Genomic DNA, 21,950 nt, shown 5'->3' with positions numbered 1-21,950 from the left:
TTTTATTTTTGGCAAACAAGTCTAGGTTAAGCTATTACAAATTGTGGGTGACTTCAATCTTTCACTTTTCTAAAGAGATGTCAACCACTCTAGGATATGCTTTTGTTCACTGTTGTGAATTTTAAGCAGAATGCATTAGTTTCTAATGAAGGTGTTCATCTTCACTCCCAGCTATTGTCAGTTAACTACACTCATTGTACAAGGAATAAAAAACCTAATTCTTTACTCCAAAGCAAAGAAGTGCCTTCAGTAACGCTTCATTATAAAGATTTACTGGGAACATTTTTGTCAAATTTCTACTCAGCTTTGATTTTTCTACAGGTAACAGAACTGTTAAGAAAAATACTGCTTTACCTACACATTGGTAGCACATTACAGCAGGTCCACTTATATCAGCAGTTTATGTGAATTAACTACGTGGTACTTCTATTGCTGCAGCTCCTTAAGCGTAACAAGGTGCAGTCCAAACTTGCATTTGTGATTTCCCATCTCTCTCCTTCTCCACAGGGTGAATCAGTGAAATATTTCCTGGATAACCTGGATCGGATCGGTCAGCTGGTAAGACATAACTTCACTTTCTGAACAGAAAGCCTGGATGTGCTATAGTTAATGTCTTAACAATAATAATAAAAAGTTGCATTAAAAATTTCATCAAGGTTCTTTAGAAATAGTGAACTCTCTCGTGGAACTGAAGCTTAGAATACAATTACTGTTTTCTGATAGATAAATATTATTTATGGAAGCTGCATTTATGCAGATAATTTCTTTTGTCCTCCTCTGTAGTCTCGGGAGCTCATTCTCTTCTTGGTGATCTGATGGTTGGTACTACTAAAAGCAACAAAATTAAACCTTACCAAATAGAACGTTCACTACTGTAAAATTCAAGATCAGTAATGAAAATATCTGGCAGGAGACTTGGAGGAAAAAGAAGGAAGGTGATTGTCCCTAAACAGTAGAAGTGCTAAGCTTGTGAAGAACAACTTGCTCTACAGTGGCAGCTTGGGCCGCATCCTGCTGTAGGGTGTGCTGCTGTAATCGCTGGTCGTAGACTGTGAACTGTATTTCCACTAATGCGTGCAAGATACCCTTGGAGAGTAATGAAGTATGAAAAACACAGTTTTAAAAAAAAAAAAAAAGTCCTTTCCGTGACATTTTGGAGGTCTGCCTTACAGAGCAGTGCCTAAATGGTAATAACACTGTGGCTAAGAATTTCATAAAGGTGAAATAGTCTTCAGCTTGAAAATACGTTGCAAGAAGGATATAAACAGGAGTACCAGTCCTTTATTTCCTTAGGTCCTCCTGATAGCTGTTTACCAATACGTTGAGGTAAATACTCAGCTGTCCATTATTTTTAGTTGGATATTCATTCTTCACTTGATAATTAAAAATAAAAAGGGGATCTTGCTGACTTTTTTTCTCTCATTCAGTACTGCACATTAACCAGCATTTTTGAAGGAGTTTTTGACACTCTTCTCGTTTCTTTTACAGAATTATTTCCCCAGCAAACAAGATATTTTGTTGGCTAGAAAAGCTACCAAGGGAATAGTAGAGCATGATTTCATCATTAAAAAAATCCCTTTCAAGATGGTGGATGTAGGTGGACAGCGATCTCAGCGTCAAAAGTGGTTTCAGTGCTTTGATGGAATAACTTCAATTTTGTTTATGGTTTCCTCCAGTGAATACGATCAGGTTCTCATGGAAGACAGACGCACAAATAGACTCGTGGAATCCATGAATATCTTTGAGACAATAGTCAATAACAAGCTTTTCTTTAATGTTTCTATCATCCTGTTCCTCAACAAGATGGATCTTCTTGTAGAAAAGGTAAAGACTGTCAGCATTAAGAAGTATTTCTCGGACTTCAAGGGTGACCCTCACAGGCTAGATGATGTTCAACGTTATCTGGTGCAGTGCTTTGACAGAAAGAGGAGAAACCGTAGTAAGCCGCTCTTCCATCACTTCACCACTGCCATAGACACTGAAAACATCCGTTTTGTGTTTCATGCTGTGAAGGACACCATCCTTCAAGAGAATCTGAAGGATATCATGTTGCAGTGAAGGAGAGAAGGCCGAGTCCTGTTAAAATTTGCTGGAGGGTTAGATCAAAATTTTTATCTTTTCTTTATGGCCCTTGCATGTGGTGTAGGACCCGTGCTACTTACTTGGCTCAGGAATGCTGTAAACTAGCCAGTCAAAACAGAGGAGCTATAGGCCGAAGGAGTCAAATGTTGATGTTAGCTACTGAATCATTTGGACTAGAAACACTACTGAAACATGGCTGTTGTAAGTTCTGTACCTAGTTTGGAATGCTGAATAACACAACCACCTTCTGCCTTCTTAGAAAACAAAACAAAAAAATCTCTGACAAACCATGTATGGAAGACACTTTGTTTTAAATGGATATGCTTATTTTTCAGAGACACTAGTCATACAATCTGCCTTTTTTTGTAGTTTGGAGGTGCTGAATTGATCAAACTAACCTAAATGTAATGAGATTGGTAGCTGTATTGGAGAATGTTAGTGAAACTTCCATTCTTAACACTAGGAGTGTAACCAGGTCTGATGTGCAATTCAGTTTTGCCACAGATCTGGAATCTACTAATTAAGGTGGATGCACAGCTCTTGTCTGAAGGTTTTGTGCGAGTCTCCTGAAGCTTAAGTTTAAAACTGTTCAAGGAAACCCATGTTGGAGTAAATTGGATGGAAAGTTAAGGCCTTGCTGGAGAAGGGCTTATTTTGCACTACGTGTGAAAGGTATTATTACATCGTGGGGAATGTGATTTCCTTGGTGAAGCTGCCTGTGCTAGAGCACCTGACCCTGTACGTGCACAGCGGGTGCTCGAGTGAGATGTACTTCATGGAAATCCAGCACTGTTCTCATACCTGCGGTTTGGCAGTAACTGTGAAGGTTCAGGATCACATGACAGGGCTTCATCTATATTCAAAAGTTTGAAAGCTGATTAAACTCTTACGCAAAGGTTTTGGTAGTCCAGCAGCTGTTTGATTAGTTGCTGTCAGCTGACTGTGTAGGAAGACCGAACACCCTAGAGATCCCAGTTTTACAGCTGCACTGATGTGTTTGGACAGCAAGACCTTGCTGTCAAATTAGCCCTTAATCTGTGTCTTAATGGGATCTTTAGCCAGTAGTAATGCACGTGTAATTCTGAGTACAGTCAAGGTTGGAGTTGCCCGTTCGGGGCAATGGTTTGTGTATAAAATTGCAAGAGACTATGAAAAATGTTGATATGAACTGTTAACTTCTTAGCTCTCAATCTGTGTAACTATCAGGTGCCTTTTCTCTGTACAGACATATCAGATCTCTTCTATTACAGTGGGGTACATGAACAACCTTACAACCTGCCTTTTTATCTGAGCACCGTAGTGCTATTCTTTAGGTAACTTTCAAACATAGTTTACTGTGCAGTTTTTGTCACAGCTTTTATCTGAGAATAAAACCTGAAGGGCTGTTTGTACCCTTACAAAGGCAGCAGATTCCCTGGAGTTCTTTTCCCCACGGAGACTGCAATGGCATGTCAAAACAAGCAACGTTTTACTTCAGCTGGTGATCCCATGGGAAATGTGGTCTAAAACACATGAAAGGACAACGGAACAGGATTTTAATTTGGATAAAATCTGGAATCTTTCTTCCCCTCTGAAGGCTGCAGATGTTCGTATCAGCGTGTTTGTGTGGTTTCCTACTGTAGCAATCTCTGGGTTTTCTTTGTGCAGCTTCAGAGTGGAAGAGACGTGGCCGTGTCGGTGTTACGTAACGCAGGACTGAGGTAAGAAGCAGTGAAAAGTTGCAGGCAGGAAAATCCAATTTAAATTTCAGCAAACATAAACAGGAATTGGCTTACTTGTAACAAGTCTTATTTTTGCCAGGACCAAGTCTGTCTTATAGATGTTTATTCATTTTTAGCCTCGAAGGGGAAAAATGTCACGTGACAAATATTCAGATGAAATAAACTCTTAAGTTTATTACATTTAAAAGGATAAATGTTGCAACCCTGGGCAATACAAGTAAGTTTACATATTGTATGAGGTTCATTTCTCTTAGCTAGTCCACTTGTTAGCTGAAGAGTAAGAGATTGTTCCAACACTTTCAGACTTTTCTTGGAGTTCCTGATAGTAGCTTCCACTTCACTCAGGGCACTGGGAAAAGAGGAGGCAGTTGTGGGCTTCTAGTCTTCAACTTCTAGTTTGATTTGATTTTATTTCCTGGTTTGCCATGAGCTTTATTCTTTCACTAAATTTTCTAATGGACTAGTATTGTGCTTTTTTCCTAACGAGTTAAGCCTTTCAACTCTATTTTTCCTCAATAATTACCTCAGCTTAAAGTCTCAATCCACTGTAGCTTTACCTGGCAAGCGTAGTGTGGAATTTCCTGTTCTCTTTTTCCCTTTGTGGTCATGTATGGTTTTGTATCTGTAGACATCCTATGGCTTTAAAATTCTAAGCAGAGCTAATAATGTAACATATATTTTAATTAACTTGATCTGCACCTGGAAAGGAAACAGCACGAGTTATCTCATAACGAGCTGTCAGTCTTGTTAGTGATTTTTTTTCAAGTGATGTAGCAGTTTTGCACAATAAGTCCAAGATTTAGGGAAACACATTGTTCACCTCGTGCCCATCGTTGCCTTTCCTCTTTCTGTTGATAAAATGAGCCTGAGCATGATGCTCTAGGCTGCAGATGAAAATGAGTAGTTGGGCTCTGTAGGCTCTGTTTTCTGTGTAACTTCGGTAGCGTTGGTTCGCACCAGGAACCCAAGATCCCAAGGCTGCTGATGCAGAAGTGAAGCACTTCTCAAATCTGCGGAGGGTTTGACTGTGATTGAAAAGGATTATTTTTCAGGTGACAGGTAAATTTCTTTCTCTGCTAAATTGTGACTCTCCTTCTTGCACAACTGAGGTATTTTGTTGTTTGTGTGTTTTTTTTCCCAAGCTAAGTTGTGGTATAATAAAGCCAAAAAACCATGTTATGGTAAATCAGTTAATTATTAAGCAGAACTTAGGTAACTTAGGTTGTACAAACATCTCAGGACAGGCTTGATCAGTTGCTTGGTCCTTTTGCGAGAGACAAAAAAATTTTAAGTGACATCCTGGAGAACGCTGCAGGTAAACATAGCTGGAGAGAACATCTTGTTGTTAACTTTGTTAGGTTATTGTTCATTTGCTAGTCAGGAAATAGGTCACAGGCAGGATTGTAATCAGATGGATACTTGGAACAGCTCCGTAGAGTGGGGGGGGGGGGGAAGAATTTTTGCTGTCCCTGCTCTGATACCACAGGTCAGTGACCAGTGGCGGGGTGATGCAAATGGGTCTTCTCTTGCAAGGACAAAGAGAGGAAGCGCTTGCAGCGTGTGCATGCAGGAGAGACTTACGTAATCTTGCAGTTTTAAGTAGAAAAGCTAACTAAATGGGAGTCTTTCATCAAACACTACTTTGTGTTTGGTTTTGAGCTAATATCGTGCGTCAGTCAGTATAATTCCTTCAATTGTGGTGCTGTCATTTTCTGAACAGTTCTTAGACGGCGATACCAGACAGCATAGTAAATTGAAATTAAAAAGAAAGAGTAGGAATGGCATATTTGATAGGCAGTTATCACTGCAAAGCAATTAGATATTTCCTAGTCTTGATTCTGAAGCTGAAATTACTGGCCACTCAGCTTCACGCTACAACTCAAAGATCCTTTCAGTTTCATATGAAGAATGGATCTTATTCTATTCAGTACGGCGGCATAGGTTGTTTGATGTGTTAATAGTTGAAAACTGGATGTATTGCTGAGTCAGACCTGGAGCTAGTCATGTTACAAGCATAAAGGAGTTCCTAAAGGTGGTCATTTCTACATGCTTTCTGAGCTGGCTGAAGCCAGAACCTCAGCCAGGCAGAGTGGAGGAATGTGTGCTAATTCAGAACGAAACAAGACTCTTAAAGTGAAGTGGTGGAGGAAGAGCTCATCTGCATGTGGCACTGCGGACTAAAATTTTATTCCACCACGGTGGAATAGGTTTAGTTATGGAAAACTGTCCATTTGAAATGCTTCTCACCCCCAGGTATTCAGTATTCCTGGTAGTGTCATCTGTAAAGAATTACAGAATTAAAGAAATTAAAGGAGTAGTCAAGTGACAGACAGTTACTTTCCACAGAATGTCATTTCAGCAAGCAGGCCCTTTACCTTCTTTAGACAGGTTTCTGGATGTTAACTTCATGTCTTGCAATCTTTTCTGTGTACGTACCTTTCCAGTTTTCCTGAAAAACCTATTTTGCTGTACCAAACTATGGGAATTTTGTAAGAGACCCCTTCAATTTTCAAGTAGTGAGTTGAACACCTGGCTTAGCTTTGCACGTGTTATCAAATATTCAGGAGTACTTTTTGGATTGATAAGACAATTTGATCCAAACCTGCTTGAGACAATAACAAGTTATGCAGTATACCTCCCTACAGCTTGAAATGTAAGCCAAACACTGACCTCCCATCGTTAGGCCTATAGTGGTCCCTATAGGTTCAGCAGTAGCCTCTTTTCTAGGTAATTTTTCTAGTATAAAGATACACGGTGTAGTCAGGGGTTTGAATAGAGCACTGCCAACTCTTTACCTCAGTACACTCTTCGTTAATTCTGTAACACAGGAAGCGGTGGGTAGGGTGCTTCAGCAGCAACCATAAAACATATCTATGCCTGCTTTAGTAAATGAGCTTGTAACAGATGCGCAGAGAGCATCAGTTATGGGACAGGAATCTCAGGCTGGCATCATCTGGGCCACGCTTGGGCTGAGTTAGTCCCGACCACTCATTTCTAGATGGGGACTGTCTCGCCTACTGAGGAATTAATTGGCAAGGCAATACAAAACCGAGTGCTTTTTACTATGAGTTAGTTTGTAATTAGCTGGGGTGATCTCTGCTTTGTGCTGTGAAGTGGGCACTTCTTTGTTTTGACACTAATTTATTTACGTGGATGGAAATGAGTAAACCCAAGATACTTGGAGCTGAAACTGCTGTCCTCCTGACCAGGTGATGCTCTTTTTGCTCATCATGGTGGTTGGACTGTTTAGCTTGGTTCTTAAAGTTTTTGTCTTTCTAACCGCATTTGGAAAGCGGTGTTGAAGTGTCTGTGTTGACATGCTTGTCTTCTTACTGTGTGGGGAGTATAGAGGTACTAGATTATGAGTGCTAGTGCTTCTGTGCCTGGCTTGACTAACCGTATGACAGCCTAGCTCTTGCTTATGTCCAGAGGTCATATCTTGTGTGTGACATGAAAACAATTGTGGTTGGAGAGAAAAAGAGCAGCACTGACTTCCAAGGTAGGCATGCTGGTAAAAAGCCAAAGTATGTTGGAAGGGAGCAGGAGAGGGGAGCATTTCCTACACAGATCCCAAAAGCTGATGGTGCTTGAAGACTGACTGTATTGAAAAGAAATGCCATCTGTATTGACCCCAATAGCTTTGAATGTCTCCAGAGTGCTATAGGCTGTGAATTAAGGGCAGCAGGCTGGAGAGGCTGGCCTTGCTGTAGCTGCACACCCTTCCATTGTAAATCTCTCTTCATCTGTTCCTAACTGGGTGCTAAAACTCAATTCCTGGTAAAATACCATCTGCAGATCTCCGGACAGAGAGTGCATCTTACTCTTTTTTAACAGCTTCTTCACTGTTCTTCAAGATACTGGAGCAGGAGAAGTATTTCAGGGTACGGCTGGGTAAGATACTGTTTCCACTGTTGGAGTAAAGACTACAATTGATGGAAAGCAAAATTTTTGCATAAGTAGGATGGAAGGAAGAGATTGTTATGAGGGAAGAAACAGGTTTTTGAGCAGTACTGCTCCTCTGCTCATGCTGCCTGTCAGCATTTTGTGCAGAGCTCGTGTGCGGGTGGCAGGGCACAAAAGCTGGGAGAAGATGGCAGGGAGGAGGGGGATGTGGAAGAAGAATGATTTTGGTAGCTCACAAGATTTGGAAAGCGTGCTCGATGGATTTAGCTTTGAAAACATGTTCAAACTCCCGCTCACACTGAAGCCATTACCAGTCGTTAGGATAATGAGTGTTTTTCCGGTGTACAGGTTGTGTTATCTGCAATGTGAAATGAGCTTGAGTTGATGATACGTGTTGAGCAGTATTTTTGGAGACGCTGCTTAACCAAAAGGCTAGTATTTATTGCTCTTGTGATGAGTTGTCTTGTTTGTGGAATCAATCTGTGTGAAAGCAAACTGACAAACGCCAAGTTATCTTGTGACACAATCGCGTAGCTAGGAAGCCAATTAATGTTACCTTTTATTCTGCAATTTACTTGCTCTGTGGTGCCTATGCATTGTAACACACATACTATGCAATATCATTCTTTTTTTTAAACCAGTTCACTACATTGGGCAAGAAAGGCCTGAGTTTAGCCTTAATTTTCTACCAATTCACAGAAAGTACTTTAGAAACAGTGACAAAAAAGGTTTTAAAAAAACCCACACGCGTAAAAGCACAGTTCCAGACTGCTCACGTAAGTGTCTTTCTAGCACCAAAACAGCATCCACAATAGAAACAGCTACTTGCTGTAATAGTTTCAATTTATGAAAACTGTGTACTAGATGAAATTATATTGTGATGTGTAAAAAGTGTATTTTATAGCTTTGGTGACTTAGTTTACTGTTTTGTATATATGAATTTTATAAATCTATTAAAACTTGACTTGTTATACTGTTCGTTATGGGTTTTATCTTTCAAGAGAGTCTGGAGTGACTTTTGCTGTGAAAAATATTCTGCAAGAAAGCTGCTTTTTTTTTTTTATATATACAAATACAGCATGGACTGCATGAAACTACAGCTGTCATGCAATAAAACCTTCTTGTGTAATCTGTGTGCATCTCCCACCTCTCCGGTTCTGGTCTGAATCATTCTTCCTGACTGTGTTCGGGAATTGAAAGCTGGTGAAACATTAACCTATATAAGACTTCCAAGTCATTCGTCTGTAATGTTTCAATGCATGTTTTAGGCATTAGAACTGATGGGGAGTGGAAAGGGAGAGACAGCTTGAACTTGTGCTTATGTATTTTAAGTTCAGTAGGCGCTTAAAATCCCCTACTAAGGATTCCTCCTCTGCTGTGCAGTGCCTGATAATAACTACAGGACTGCACTTAATTCTTTGGCAGTGCCAGGCCCCTCTTGGACTTGCTTACTATGTGCTGGAGTATCTTTGAACCACAGTGCAGAACTGTTGACCTTTTGAAGAGCCTTCAGCATCTGCGTCTTGCAGCACTGCCATCATGGCACCGGCTCGTTCTGCCAGAATTGAGCCCCAGTTCTTAGGAATGCCGTAACCTTTCATTGCTTGCTCTCTGAAAGGTCGCATCTGGCAGATTTTTGTGGCAATTCTCAGTTGTTTCTTGTGTGAACTGTTAATGCCCAATCAATTACGTTGGCAACTGCGCAGTTTGAAGCACTTCACAGAACACGTTGCCCTTCTTTAACTAAGCATTCAGAATGTTGTGTCCTTGGCTACACTGGGGGCTTTGGGAATGGTTGCCTTTTTTCCCTGAGCACTTTCAGGTGATGGTGTGTTAGCAGTGCACAGTATCTCTGAAAACGAGGGCAGCTGAACTGCAGACTAACAACATGTGCTTGTGAGCACACCTGGGAGCCTCACCTTGCTGATTTGGAAAGCCCTGGGCTCCCAGCAGCCCCTGCCCATAACCACAGAGCTGATCTCACCTGTGGGCCCTGCTGAGCTCCTCTGGAGTGGATGGAGTGCTGAGCTGCTGTGCTTGTCTACTCCTTGCTTCTGGACAAGCTGAGCTGGTAAGTGCTGGTTCTGTCACTGACAGCATCAGAAATACCTTATTAGCGAGCAGCATTTCTTCAGCAGGTTTGTGCTTTCACAACAGCGTGTGTGTCAGCCTGCAAACCAAAGCCTTTGCAGAGGGAGGTTCCCATCTCTGGCTGCTGCCTGCAGTTCCTGTTGTTTGTGCCACCCCTCTTCTGGGCTGTCTTTGGACTGGGTTATGACAGCAGGCCGCCTCCCTCCCTCGGGCAGAGTTGTCATTCTGTGTTTGTGGTATCTTTGGGGAAAGTTCTAGAGTCCAGCCTAACGATTCCTATGGAATCAAGTAAGAGCAAACAAGGCTGAAAGCAAAAAAAAAAAAAAAATCTCAAGCTTAAAATAGAAAATCTGTTACAGCAGCACATGAGTAAGCACAGGGCAGTGCCTGGAGTTGTAATTCCGGTAGGGTTTGCTGGGGGCTTTCTGCTGCTGGGCGGGGAGCCCGGAGCCAGCCCTGCCCACCCCAAAACCACATGGTGGGGTTCCAGGCCGTCCTCACACCGCGTGCAGGGCGGGCACTCCAGAGAGCCCCAACTCTTCGCTCCTCTGATAGAAATGCCCTCGCTGTCCCCCGGCCGGACAGGCCCTGCCTGCTTTCTGTCCTCTGTGGTTAATTCACAGATATGTTCAGCAGGGAGAAGGCTGAAGCATTGTGTCTGGGAGCGTTATCAGTGAACCGGGGATGGCGAGGGCCAGGCTCGCTGGCGTGCTGGTTGTGGAGCGTGGCAGCCCTGGTGCTGCAGAGCCCCATCCATATGTACCTGTATCTGTACACAGTGTGCCCTGTGTGGGAGGCAGCTCCCAGGCCCAGCACAGCTCCTGTTCCTCGTCAGTGAGTGCTTACAGAGCGGAGAAGAGCACGAGGGCTGAGGTTTTGCCTTCCTAAAGCAGGGAGAGGAATGCATGTGTAATTCCCCCTGTTACAGTTAGTAATCCATGTGTGCGTGAAATCTTTTCTTTTGCCAATTTTTTTTCTCTCCTGTACCAATCCGCAGAGGATGTGAGTAGCGTGAGCTCATGGCTCCAAGCCTGGCTTTGAAGTGCAGCAGCTCTGGAGATCCCCCTGAGTGCCAGCAGACAGCAGCCACACAAACACTGCTCTTTAGGGCGGAGGAGCTGCCATAAAGAGCAATGTTACCACTGCTCACCCCCTCTGTGCCCCTCCACCCCCGCCTCCCCCTGCTCGGACCCCCGGTTTTGGCCTCAGTTGTGCTCCCATGCTCAGCCTCCAGCTGACAGAGCAGCGACCGGAATAGAGATGAGTGTTTTGGAGCAGGAGGAATAATAGCTGTGCTTCAGTCAGAAATGCTAAGTAGGGGAGAGCTCTGTGTATGGAAGAGAGCTGCGCCGGTTTAATTTGCATCTGTTTGTTCAGATGGCCCAAGCTTCTGTGCGAACTTGTTTGGTGTTTAGCAGAGACCTCTTCCCAGCTGACTTCAGAGCAAATGAAATGCAGCATGGAAATGAAGTCGCCTACGTAGGAGTTGATGGCAGCGTGCAGTCACGCTGTAACTTCAACCAGCACAGAAAAACCCTTAGCAAAGAACTGATCCCCTAAAAACATGCTCGCAATCAGAAGAAAAAAAAAAAAAAACACCTTTTATTCTTGGGGGAGTTCCTGCTTCTCTCTGACAGCAACAACTCGTGGTGAGAGGTCGGAGGCAGGGCAGCAATGCAGCCAAGCCTCTGGCAGCAAAGCTGGCCCACCCGAAGGCAGGCGCTTGCTAGTTGTCCTCCCAGCGCCAGCGATGAGGGGATGATTCCCCTTTGGCCAGTTTTCTGGAACTCAGTTTCCTCCGCAAAGAGGAAAATTTGTCTCCGAGAACTTTCCGTAGCCCGGTGTTGTCCCTAACAAAGGGCAGATCCTTCTTCATAGCGGGCAGCTGTCCCGTGAACATGTCCCACCTGGCCAGAGCATCCACGGCCCTGTCCACTCGAGCCAGCTCCTCCTCAGAGACGTTCCTCTCCAGGGCAGCGATGCACGTCTCCAGCCACAGCTCGTAATCTTTAATGACATCTGTGGGCTGGCTGGGCCCGGCCGGCTGGGGCTGGCTCTGCTCCTCTGCCGGCGAGCACGAGCGCTCGTCCTGCTCCAGCTCCTGGCCGATGGAGAGAGCCTGGCTGCACACGTCCGGGGTCAGCGGCTCTGACAAGGAGGTCACGGCCTCGGAGTCGTTCTCACAGCACATCCCCGAGTCCGAGCTCAGTGGAAGGATGTCCTCCGAGGCTGACAGGTCTGCTGGCTCTTGCCTTGGCCACGTGGACAGCACGGTCTGTGTCCAAGCGTAGAGCTTCTGCAAAGAGAAGGGAAAAGGTTTCGTTTTAGAGAATGGGAGGAAATGGGTGCACCTCACCCAGCGTTTTCAGGTAAGCCCAAGCATCTCAGGTAGCTCAGCTTGAGCTGCTGTGGCTGGGAGAATGTGAGTTCAGGCAGCTTGTTCCTTTACACAGCAGGGGCTCTCTCTTATTTTTCTGGTCAGTGTCCTTGGGAGTGCTGCTCCCTGTTAAACATGGGCTAAATCTGTCCTATTACTGAAGATAGTAAGAGGAAAATGGAACAAATTAACTCCTGTGTGTGCATGTGGTCTCTGCTAGAGCCAAACCAGGGCCTTGCTGGAGGAAGCTGTGTCCCTGTGAAAGCTCCTGAGATAGTGTGAAAGAATTTTGTTTCACTGTGCTGTTAACTCCTGTAGTAATGTGCCCTGTGCTCCTAAGAATAGCTCTTCTCCTCTCGAGTTGAAATGCACAAGTTGGAAGGCTGGGCTCCAGGAAAGAATTAATGAAAGGAAAATGTCTGAGACAATTTCCTTTTTAAATATTAAAAGCTATAGCGGCTTGCTCCTGGCACACTTACGCTTCGGGGAATGAATCACTGCTCCAGTCATCGCTGGATGAAAGGTGATTTCCCTGTCTGCCTTGTTGGCATGTGTTGGCATTTTCAGTGCGTTTTTCAGTTTTGTGGCCTATTTCTCCATCTTTACTCTGCAGCTCCTGGCTGATACTTAAACGAAGCACTGCACTTGCTTTGGAAAAGGCAGAGGTGACAGCTACAGAGCGTTAACTCCAGCTGTGGCCCCAGCGCACCTGGCACTGTACTGGGTCCGCGTGGACACTGGTGAGCCTGGTGCTGTCGTGCTCGAGGAGTGGGCACAAAATGTCAAGCCCTACAGAGCCGTCCTCTGCCGGAGCACCACAGCATCCCCTGCTCCCTGCCCCCCTCTCCTTCTCTGTCGCTCTCTCTTCAGGCAAATGACAGAGAAGATAAAGAGCTCAAATTGAGTGGGTGGGAGAAATCGGCCCTGTTTCGTTGCAGTCTGTGCATGGAGCCTCGGGGAAGAATTTCATACAAGAGGAAAATGGACTCTTTCAGCTGAGTTGGTCTGCCCTGCCCCCTCCCTCTGGGGCAAGGAAAAATGTGAAGGGACAACTCTTCTCCTGCCTCATCCCACCTCCAAGAGCCCTTCCTTCTGGGTGTGGAGAACAAAGGCACCAGAAGCTGCAGCAGGAGGCAGCCAGGGAAGGGGACAGCAGAGCTGTTGGGAAGCTGCAAACAGTCTGTGGTTTTATAATGCTTTCTCAAATTCCCAAGACTGGAAGCCTGAGAGAGAATCACAACTGCTGCTTAGCATGATTCCCAAAGAAATTACCACAGTACGTTTGGATGGTTTAAAGGAGAAGGAGGGGATAATTGACTCGAGTTCACTGCCAAAATCCAAAAATCTTTCCTGTCGCTTGTCCTGTGGTGGCTTATTGATTCCAAGACATGAAGGGTTCATAGGGCTGCAGCTTCTTTTTGAGTTCTCACATATAAGTGGAGAGAGAGAACTTTACAGCTTAGCTGACCTGCAGGCAGGTAAAACAGCTCTTGTGCCCCAGTGAGTGAGCTTGCCAAGCTCATTAACACCATGCTGAGGATGCAGCTGTCCTGTCCTGCTGATCCAAACTCTCAGGGCAGCTTGAGCATTGCTGGTTGTTTTGTAGTTTGTCGTTTTTTTGTTTGTTTGTTTCAGTGTGACCATTGCAAACAGTGCAGATTGGTATAGGCACTATGTGCAGAACAGCCTGGGATGCTGCCGAAGCAGCAGGTGGAAATGCTGGCTCTGGTGGGGAGACGCAGTGACAATTGGTTGGCTTCCAGTTTTCAAGACAGCTCATCCTGGAGCAAGCAGCTGAGCTGACAAAATGGAGTATGCTTCTGAGCGTAGCTCAGATGTGTAGATGGAAGGGCTCACCCTCCTACGTAAGGGCTGGTTTCCTGTCCCACGTGCTCTTCTGCCCATCATCTCCTCTCAGTCACAGATGTCAGCAGCATTACCTGCTCCTGGGGAGCAGCTGCTCTGTGTCTGCCATGTCCCGTATTTGCTGTGCCTCTGCTCTGGCAGGTGCTAGTTCTTGTTCGTTCTCCGCGGGGAGGTGTGACTCCAGGCTTGTGCTTGGCTAGCCACAGCTTCCCAAATCACACTTTGCAAGTAACTTGGATTTTGGATTTGGTATCGTCTTCAAACATTCTCTGCTCTATTCACAGTTGTTTAACTACTGAATTAATCTCTGGCATAGCTATCTCCTCTGTCAGTGAATAGCAAAGCCTCTGACAGAGATCATCGCCGCCTCACGCAGGCTTGTGCTGTGTCTAGCAGAGCTGTCACTGTCAAGAAAGCAGATGTGAGCTTTGGCAAGTGAGGGCTTTCTGCAAGTTAGAGCTCACTGCTGCTGGGGGACGTTAAGCCAAATACAGGATTTGCTGCAGGTGTAAAGGAAAAGCATTTCTAGAAGAGCTCAGTGCAGACAGCACCTCTGAAAGGCAAGAGCTGGATGCTGGCAGGTCAGGCGTTGAAATAAAGCAGGCAGTTCCCCTGGTGCTCTGGACGATTTGGGCACCTGTCAGGCAGAAGCAGGCACCAGCTGCCTGCAGGCAGCTCTCGCACCACGAGGCAAGCAGCAAAACCACACACACGCATATTTTCCCCACGTGCTCTGCCGTGGTTCTGCGTGTCTGATTCAAAGCTGAATGAAGTAGAGCTGTCCCCATTCTCATTCTGCATGCAGCTCGTTACAGATATAACCCAGAGCCTTTAAAGCAGGCAGCCGTGGAAAATCCTGTCTCTGAACATGATGTTTGCCAGACAGAAATAATAACTAAGGAGAAGGTAGGATGCAGAGTGAGAACAGTGAGATTATTTATACCCTCCTTGCTGCTTGGCTACTGAGCCTTGCTTTTTAGCCATTGGAGGCAGAAAAACCCATTCTGGATCTACGGGAGGGTTAGCACTGCTCCTGACGGCGTCTGTATGTGGCATCAGCAGTTCTGTAGGTGGGAGAGAAGGACCGAGGATCCTCCGTTCATTAGGGAGTAGTCAGTGAGGATCCATTCTCATATTGTTAAGCTGAGGAACTACAGCAAAGTTCCCCACTAGTATTTCCTCTGGGATGTCAGCAGCCCCTGAGAAAACCATGCTGGCACATGAGAAAGGATGCAGACCTGGGCATTGCTGCTTCTGTGGCCACAACTTGCTCTGGCTTCACCTCTGCCCACCCTGATTTTGGGAGTAGCAAAACGCGGTAGAACAGTTGCGCTGCCTTTGTCGCTGGCCAGAAGCTCTAGGGCTTGCACAGAGGGCTGGTCACTGACCATGTGCACAGCACACCTCGTGTCTGAGGCATCACCTGCTCTCATAGGGACTTGCACTGAGGAAGTTTAGTGCTGGGATTTGGGGTTGGGGGGGCAGTCCCCTGGCTGCAGGAAGGGCTGGTGGCTCCGTCTCTCACCCTGTAGCGCTCCACAAGCTTGAAGCCCACGACGTGCTGCAGCTTGCGCAGGCAGATGGGGCAGGGCTCCAGGGGCCGCAGCAGGGCTTCATCCAGGCTCAGTGCGCCCTGCATGATGCACTGCAGCCAGCGGCACGTCCCCAGGCCCATCAGGTGGCAGATCTCGTGACAGGTCACCTGTTGGGAGAACAAAAATCAGCACTGTCTCAGCATTGCTGTGTGTCCTGGTTTTACGCCTAGGGCGAGTCCTGTTGCCTCTCCATGCAGTCAATACCACAGTTTGCTCCAGTGGCATAGGAAGTAGAGAGGTGCCTACATAGTGCACCAAGAGGCAAATTGCTTGGGACTGCATACATGCACGAGCAGTCTCTGAGCTGAGAGGCAGATTATGCTCAGGCCTGAGGTACTGAGCAAGACTGCAAGAAACGGGGAGTGCAGGAGACCGCCGGTCCTACCTTACAGCACTGCACCATCTCTTGGGCGCTGAGCGGCAAGGTCCGCTCTCGGCTCTCCTTGCTGACTTCACTTAACTGTTCTTTCTGCGTGAGTGGGTTCAAGCTGCTACCGCTGGCCTGGGGGAAATCCCCGGAAAATCTGGCGAAGCTGCAGACTCCCACCTCTGTAAGGAGAGGTGCACAGAAGTTAGGGTGAGTGCTTGTGGCTTTTCCCCAGTTCAGCACACCTGTACTGGTGTAATAAGTCACGCTTCCGAGGTTTGCAGCACCCTGGCTCCCTTTGCCTAAAATAGCATCCCTGGATCACTAGCCCTGAGTCCCTTAATTTTAAATTGGAAAAACCCAGCTCCTCCCAGCAGGCAGTGAGAAAAAATTAAGATCTGTGCAGTGCTGCCTTATCCAAGCCCTGTGCTGGGACATCATTGGACACCAGTCCCACCTTGTCCTGGCAGGAATTTGCTGAACGTGAAGCTCCAGGTCTCACATGGGTACAGGTCCAGCAGAGTGAGCCCGAGGACGCACAGAGCATCCATGGGCTTGTTGTTCTTCAGGAAGTTCAGGATCCCATCTGGGCAAACGCAAGAGATACCCGTTAAATTGAAGCATCCTTGGAAAGCATGCAAGAGCCACAGCTCCTCCTGCTAACCAAAGGGAACAGATACCCAAACATGAAGGGTTGCAGAACTCTCCCCTGCACTGCCCAGACCATGGATTTACTTTGGCTCCTGAGAGGTGGGAGAGCTCAGCCCGCGTGAGACCAACAGTGCAGGATCTGAACAGAACAGTGCAGAAAAATATGAACAGCAGAGGAAAACGTGATGAAAGTCACTTTGCTTTTCATTCAGAGTTCTGGGTTTTCCACAGGAACAGGATTTCTCCCTTTTCCCTCCCTGATGAAGGGCAACGTCGGGCATTTTGTGCCACCGTGCTCGTGGACCCTCACCTGCGTGCAGCTGCACTCTGTCCGTGTCCTGGCTGTGGCGGTAGCAGCAGTGAATGGACGAGATGGGGATGGAGGGAAGGCACTTCACACGGAGCCCCAGGAAGAAGGACTCCACGCAGCTCTGAAGGGAATCCAGCAGCGAGGGCCCCGTGGGCCCTTCGGTCAGGTCTGGGGAGAAAGATGTGGTGTCAGTGCCCCCAAGGCCAGAGTGAACCAGGGGCTCTGTGGGGCTGGCCACGAGGCAGGCTGGCATGGTTTGAAGTTAATTGCAGACTCCGGGATGGAGCAGTTGTCCCTGGATGGTTTTATAGGCATGGAGAAGAGGAGGCTCTGTCAGAGGGTCACCCTGAGGGAGCGGGGGTCTCATCCCAGAGCAGGAAGGCTGTCATTGAGATGAGCGGTGCAGGAAGGTTAACCTGGGTGGGGCCGGGGGGCTGCTTGTTGCTCGTGAATTGGTATGGATAGAGCTCCCAAAATGCTGCGTTATCCAGCATAGTTTTACATATACATGCATACAGATGTGTATATATATGTATGTATACATATTCAAATCAAATCACCCAAGGGCACCCATGATATTTACTGGGGAGTTATACTGGTGGCTGTCATTGCGACTTGTGACTCTGGATTGCGGATGCAGCAGAACCTTTGCCGTTATGGACATAGCTTTCCTTGTACAAAACATTTCTTGCCTCCTTGGAAGAGAGGAAGGATGGCAGCAGAGTTGGGTCCCCCCCCCCCCCCCCCCTCCTGTGCCTTTCCGGGCGGCTCGGTGCGTAGGCCTTACCTATAGGCTGCAGGTAGATGTGCTTTCTGCAGAAGCTCTGCTTTCTCCTCAGCATGGCGTGGTAGAAGGTTTCAAAGTCCTCGGGGGCATCGGGGTGGCTGAGGAGCCAGTCGAAAGCTGTCCGGATGAGCAGCGTGCAGAAGAGCGTCCTCTGCGGGTTGTAGGCTTCGGAAAGGAACAGCTTCTCTGCCCTGGAGAAAGCCTTGGCGTAGAGCTCCTGCAGGGCCGGGTTGGTGGAGATCAGCGCGTCCTTCAGAGCCCGGGGCCCGAAGCTGAACTCCTGCGCGTGTTTGCACTGCAGCATTGCGGTGAGGCCCACGGGCCGGGGCTCTGCCCGCAGGGTGCAGCTGTCGAGGACCTGGCAGCACCCGAGCTCGGCTCTCAGAGCAGGCTGCCCAGGGCTCCCGGCTGTGGGGTCTGACTGGGAGCTCGAGGTTGTGCTCAGCGCCCACCAGCTGCCTGAAATGAGTGTGAGAGAGCAGCCGTTACGGGACGCTCTGCACCTTCGTGAGCATCACTGGTTTATGGACAGCGTACCAGTAGGTGGTGCTCAAGAATGCACAGCCCCAGTGTTGCTACCGGAGGTCTGGATTAAATCAGATGGTTGGGTTTATCTATTTATTTCTTTATGCTCCTTCCTAAAGCCGCATGTTGTGCCTCTAGCTGGACTAGCCCTTGCGCGGTGTTGAAAGGCAGTGCTCCTGTCCATGGTAGGAAAGCAGAGCAGATGTGCCAAATAGAACCCGAGTATTTAGCAGCTGTGCTTTGGGAAAAGCTGCTTGGTACGGGTGAGTGCTCCACCTGCATACAGCAGAATGAAAACACGCAGGTAGATACGCAACAAAGCACGGGCTTTCTAGGAAGAGGTGTTATTTTCTATCAGGCAAGTTAATACTAGCTTGAAAGAAACCAGACAAGCTTTCTGGGTGGATAAATGCGTGTATCAGCTGCCAACCATCATCGTTGTAACAGCACTATGCAATGAGAGGGGGACACGGAAGAAAGGAGGTACAATCTTTTTAGGAGGAACCAGTTATGTCTGTAATTGAAGTAGCTCACTGGTCAGCTGCCCCTGAGGGCAGTGATGTAGTGATGAATTCAATATTAACTAAGAGTACCAACATGAGCCGGATGTTACGCAGAGATGGCCCTGGTAGTTTCACCGTAAGGGAAAGGTGGCAACCCATTAAAACTGAGTTTCTTTACATCTAGCCCTTGGGAAGATGCTTGTATGTGTAAGCAGTCCTTAGAAAAGTCTTGTTTTGTGTGATCTTCTGAGGAGCTAAGGGGGTATCTCAGAGGAGAGGGAGCAGGTAAGCGGTTTGCTTTTATTTTTGCAAGCTTTGTATTTCACTGGCATTAAAGCCTGACAGCGGGAGCACAGTGGGATCTGAAGTAGTGCAAGGGCCTTAATCCAATGGAATTCTAGAAATAAAATCTTTGATGCTTTCTCAGCTACCTCTTCTTGTTGCCCCAAAGGTGCCCACGTTGCTTCTGCAACACGCAACAAGAGTACACGTGTGGTTATTTTGCACTTTGTCACCAAAATCTCTTTGCTTCTGACTTACTTGCAAATTGAAGAGGGCGAAGGGAGATTCCGACCCAACTGAAGTCAGCAGGAGTTTTCCCCTGGACTTGAGTAAGGTCAAGATTCCACTCGTCCTGCACAAACTCTAAATGCAAGCATCCTTTTTCCCACCATACTCAGAACTTACGCTGCAAACCATGAGCAGTGTTAGCATCGCTGTGCTGTGTGAGCCCTGCCTGCCCGCTGCTACCGAGGAAGCCAAGCTCTGTGCTCAGCCTGGGTTGGGAGTGATCTTGCCAAAGGTTTCTGAGAAGCAGGAGCTGCTTTCATCAGCACTGCCTGGTGAGTACGTGGGGGTGTGTGAGGAGCTGCTTAGAGAATGAATGGATTTTTCCAAATGGGAAGTAGCGAAGAGTGGATGTGTGCAGCATCGAACACAATGAGTGCTGTCTCTCAGTGTGTGTTCCCCCAGGCTCTCTCATGAACTGTAGCATGTACCCAAAGCTGTGGGGCATACATTGTTTCCTAAGGCTTCCTCAAAGGAGACATTCACCCTGCACGAGACGCTCCCAGCTCTAAACATGGGCATTTTGTGAGCACCCACCATGCCCGAGGATGTCCCCGGTAACACTTTGGTGGTTGGGAAGGTCAAGGGCAGGAATTTATTTGCATTGTGCAGCCTGGAGCAGCGCGTGCCTCTTCCTCTTGGACACCAGTTTGGCTTCCAAGAGAACGGCAGCAACACATTGCATTCACCAAATCCACCAGCACTGCTTCTACTGAACAAGCATTTCTAGAATACTTCACTGCGGGAAATCAGTGTTTCAGAAAAATATTATGGGCATCTTCAGCAGATTCTCTTGCAACACTGACTGTAGAAGATAGTGTTTGTTCTTGGTCTAATAGATGGATATACTCTTTCATTAACTGAAGTGGCGTGGAAGGGCTTTGTAATTTTTAGCTCCTGAGTTGGGGCTGCCTGCTATAACGCTCCAGTGCAGTCCTTCAGGAGGGAATGGCACTTCAGCTGCAATGGGCATTCTTTTTCCTGCGGTTTTAAGACACCAAGGCAGTGATGAAGAACTGGAAGCACCAACGCATCCATATGCATTTCAGTACATAGGAAGGAGATGTTACATCTTCAGAGCAAACAGCAATTAATTTGATGACTTGGCCAATGACAAGCACAGGACCTGACTAGCCAGTTCTGAGGAGAAAGTAACTCCTTGCTTAAAGGCCACTGACTTCTAGTTGCGCTTGAAGAAATCCTTTGAGCAAAACTATAACAATAATTTGCTGCAAGTGAGTGTCTCCACTCATGGCATTCTCTATTTTTTCTATTAGGAAAAAATACCCTATTTCTAATCTGAATTTTGTTATTCCAACTCACAGCCAATAGCAAATGTTCACTTTTTTCCAAAATTGTGGGTGTTTGCACAAGAAATGCCCCAAAAATGCAGCCCGAGCAGGTCACAGCCGATACACCCCCTTTGTCACAGTAACCTGTAAATGCTTTCATGTGCAATTCAGGTTCATCGTAAATTATTCCCTTTGCAAATCAGGCACCTATGAATTATTCTCTGTAATTGAAAATTACCTATGAATTATTCTTTTTGAAATGCACATCTATGTCATTTATTCTGTTATTATATTGACACTGCTTGCTTGGACAGATACGCTTGGGGGCTGGCAGCAACAGCGTAATTCTGGAAAGCCAAGGCAATGCCATCCAGCGTGAGTTCACTCGTGATGGGGTGAGAGGCAGAGATGGTCTGGTGTGCAGAGAACCTGTGCTGTGTGGCCCAGAAAAGAGGCGTATGGATACAGGTTGGCCGTTTTAAAGTTATTTGTTTTCTAAGCCAACTTGTAAGCTGTTTCTGTCAGATTCTCTCACGCGCTGCAGGCTGTGCTCGTTATGGTGTTCTCCCCTCCTGGCTATTGTGCAGTATTTAGAGATGAACTCCTTTAACTGGGCTCCTCGGATGTCAGAGGGACATTAGCAGAGACTGTTAAAACTGATTAATTGCTCGAGTTAGGTGCCGTACTGTAAACAGGCAGTGATAGAGCAGAAGATTCATAGCCAGCCAACAGCAATGAAGAGCCCAGAGCAAACAGAACAAGCGTTAGCTAATTATCAGCACGCCCTAGTTGCTCTCATAGCTCTTTTCCTGAGATCTGCAGTTGGTATCTGCTGCTGCTACTCTCTGAGCGTTCTCACCTTCCCAGCGTGGCACAGATGACCTGAGAGCAATGTTATCAGTGTTTGCTGACAGCACAGAAAGGTATTTCTTGGACACTCAATGTGTGAGTCCAGCGCAATGGGACAGAGAGAGGACATGGATGTGCGTGAGGATTTAACCCCATTGCAAAGAACATTCCCGCTGTTCCTCTCCTGCTCAAGGACCTGGATGCAGTCCTCGCACAGCCTCAGGCTTTGCCTACCCTGTAGGCTCAGCTGCCAAGGTCAGAACGGATCTGTTCTGCCTGGTTCTGACCTGAAAAGGAGCAGCTGGGGGGGGATTTCAGGATTCTTAGCAGCTCTCAGAATGGATCTGCTCTGCTCGCAGAGGAAATACACCCCGGGCCTGATTCTGCCCCATACTTGTGCCCGCGGGGAGCTGGAGCCCTTTTCAATCAATGGCAGCAAAGCACTGAGTCAGATCTCTGCGTGC

At 46.9% G+C, this 21,950-nt stretch overlaps 2 protein-coding genes across 2 annotated transcripts in view; one reads left to right on the top strand and one right to left on the bottom strand.

The window, feature by feature from the left end:
* GNA12 (G protein subunit alpha 12) overlaps window positions 1–8,684 on the top strand; it is a 39,910-nt gene extending 31,226 nt beyond the window's left edge. The window contains exons 3-4 of the mRNA XM_021411445.1: window positions 508–558; window positions 1,489–8,684. Of these exons, the coding sequence (XP_021267120.1) occupies window positions 508–558; window positions 1,489–2,058 (621 nt within the window). The 3' untranslated portion in view covers window positions 2,059–8,684. The remainder of the gene's footprint in view (window positions 1–507; window positions 559–1,488) is intronic.
* On the bottom strand, window positions 10,164–21,705 carry AMZ1 (archaelysin family metallopeptidase 1). The gene is made up of 6 exons (XM_021411447.1): window positions 17,751–21,705; window positions 16,964–17,131; window positions 16,460–16,588; window positions 16,021–16,184; window positions 15,566–15,742; window positions 10,164–12,093 (listed from the first exon to the last, which is right to left on the bottom strand). Exons 1-6 carry the CDS (start codon window positions 18,052–18,054, stop codon window positions 11,524–11,526), a joined length of 1,512 nt encoding a protein of 503 aa, XP_021267122.1. The 5' UTR covers window positions 18,055–21,705; the 3' UTR covers window positions 10,164–11,523.

The sequence above is a fragment of the Numida meleagris genome, chromosome 13 (assembly GCF_002078875.1).
Source record: "Numida meleagris isolate 19003 breed g44 Domestic line chromosome 13, NumMel1.0, whole genome shotgun sequence".
Taxonomy (NCBI): Eukaryota; Metazoa; Chordata; class Aves; order Galliformes; family Numididae; genus Numida; species Numida meleagris.
The sequence above is the reverse complement of the archived record's forward strand: the minus strand, read 5'-3'. Positions and strand labels throughout refer to the sequence as shown.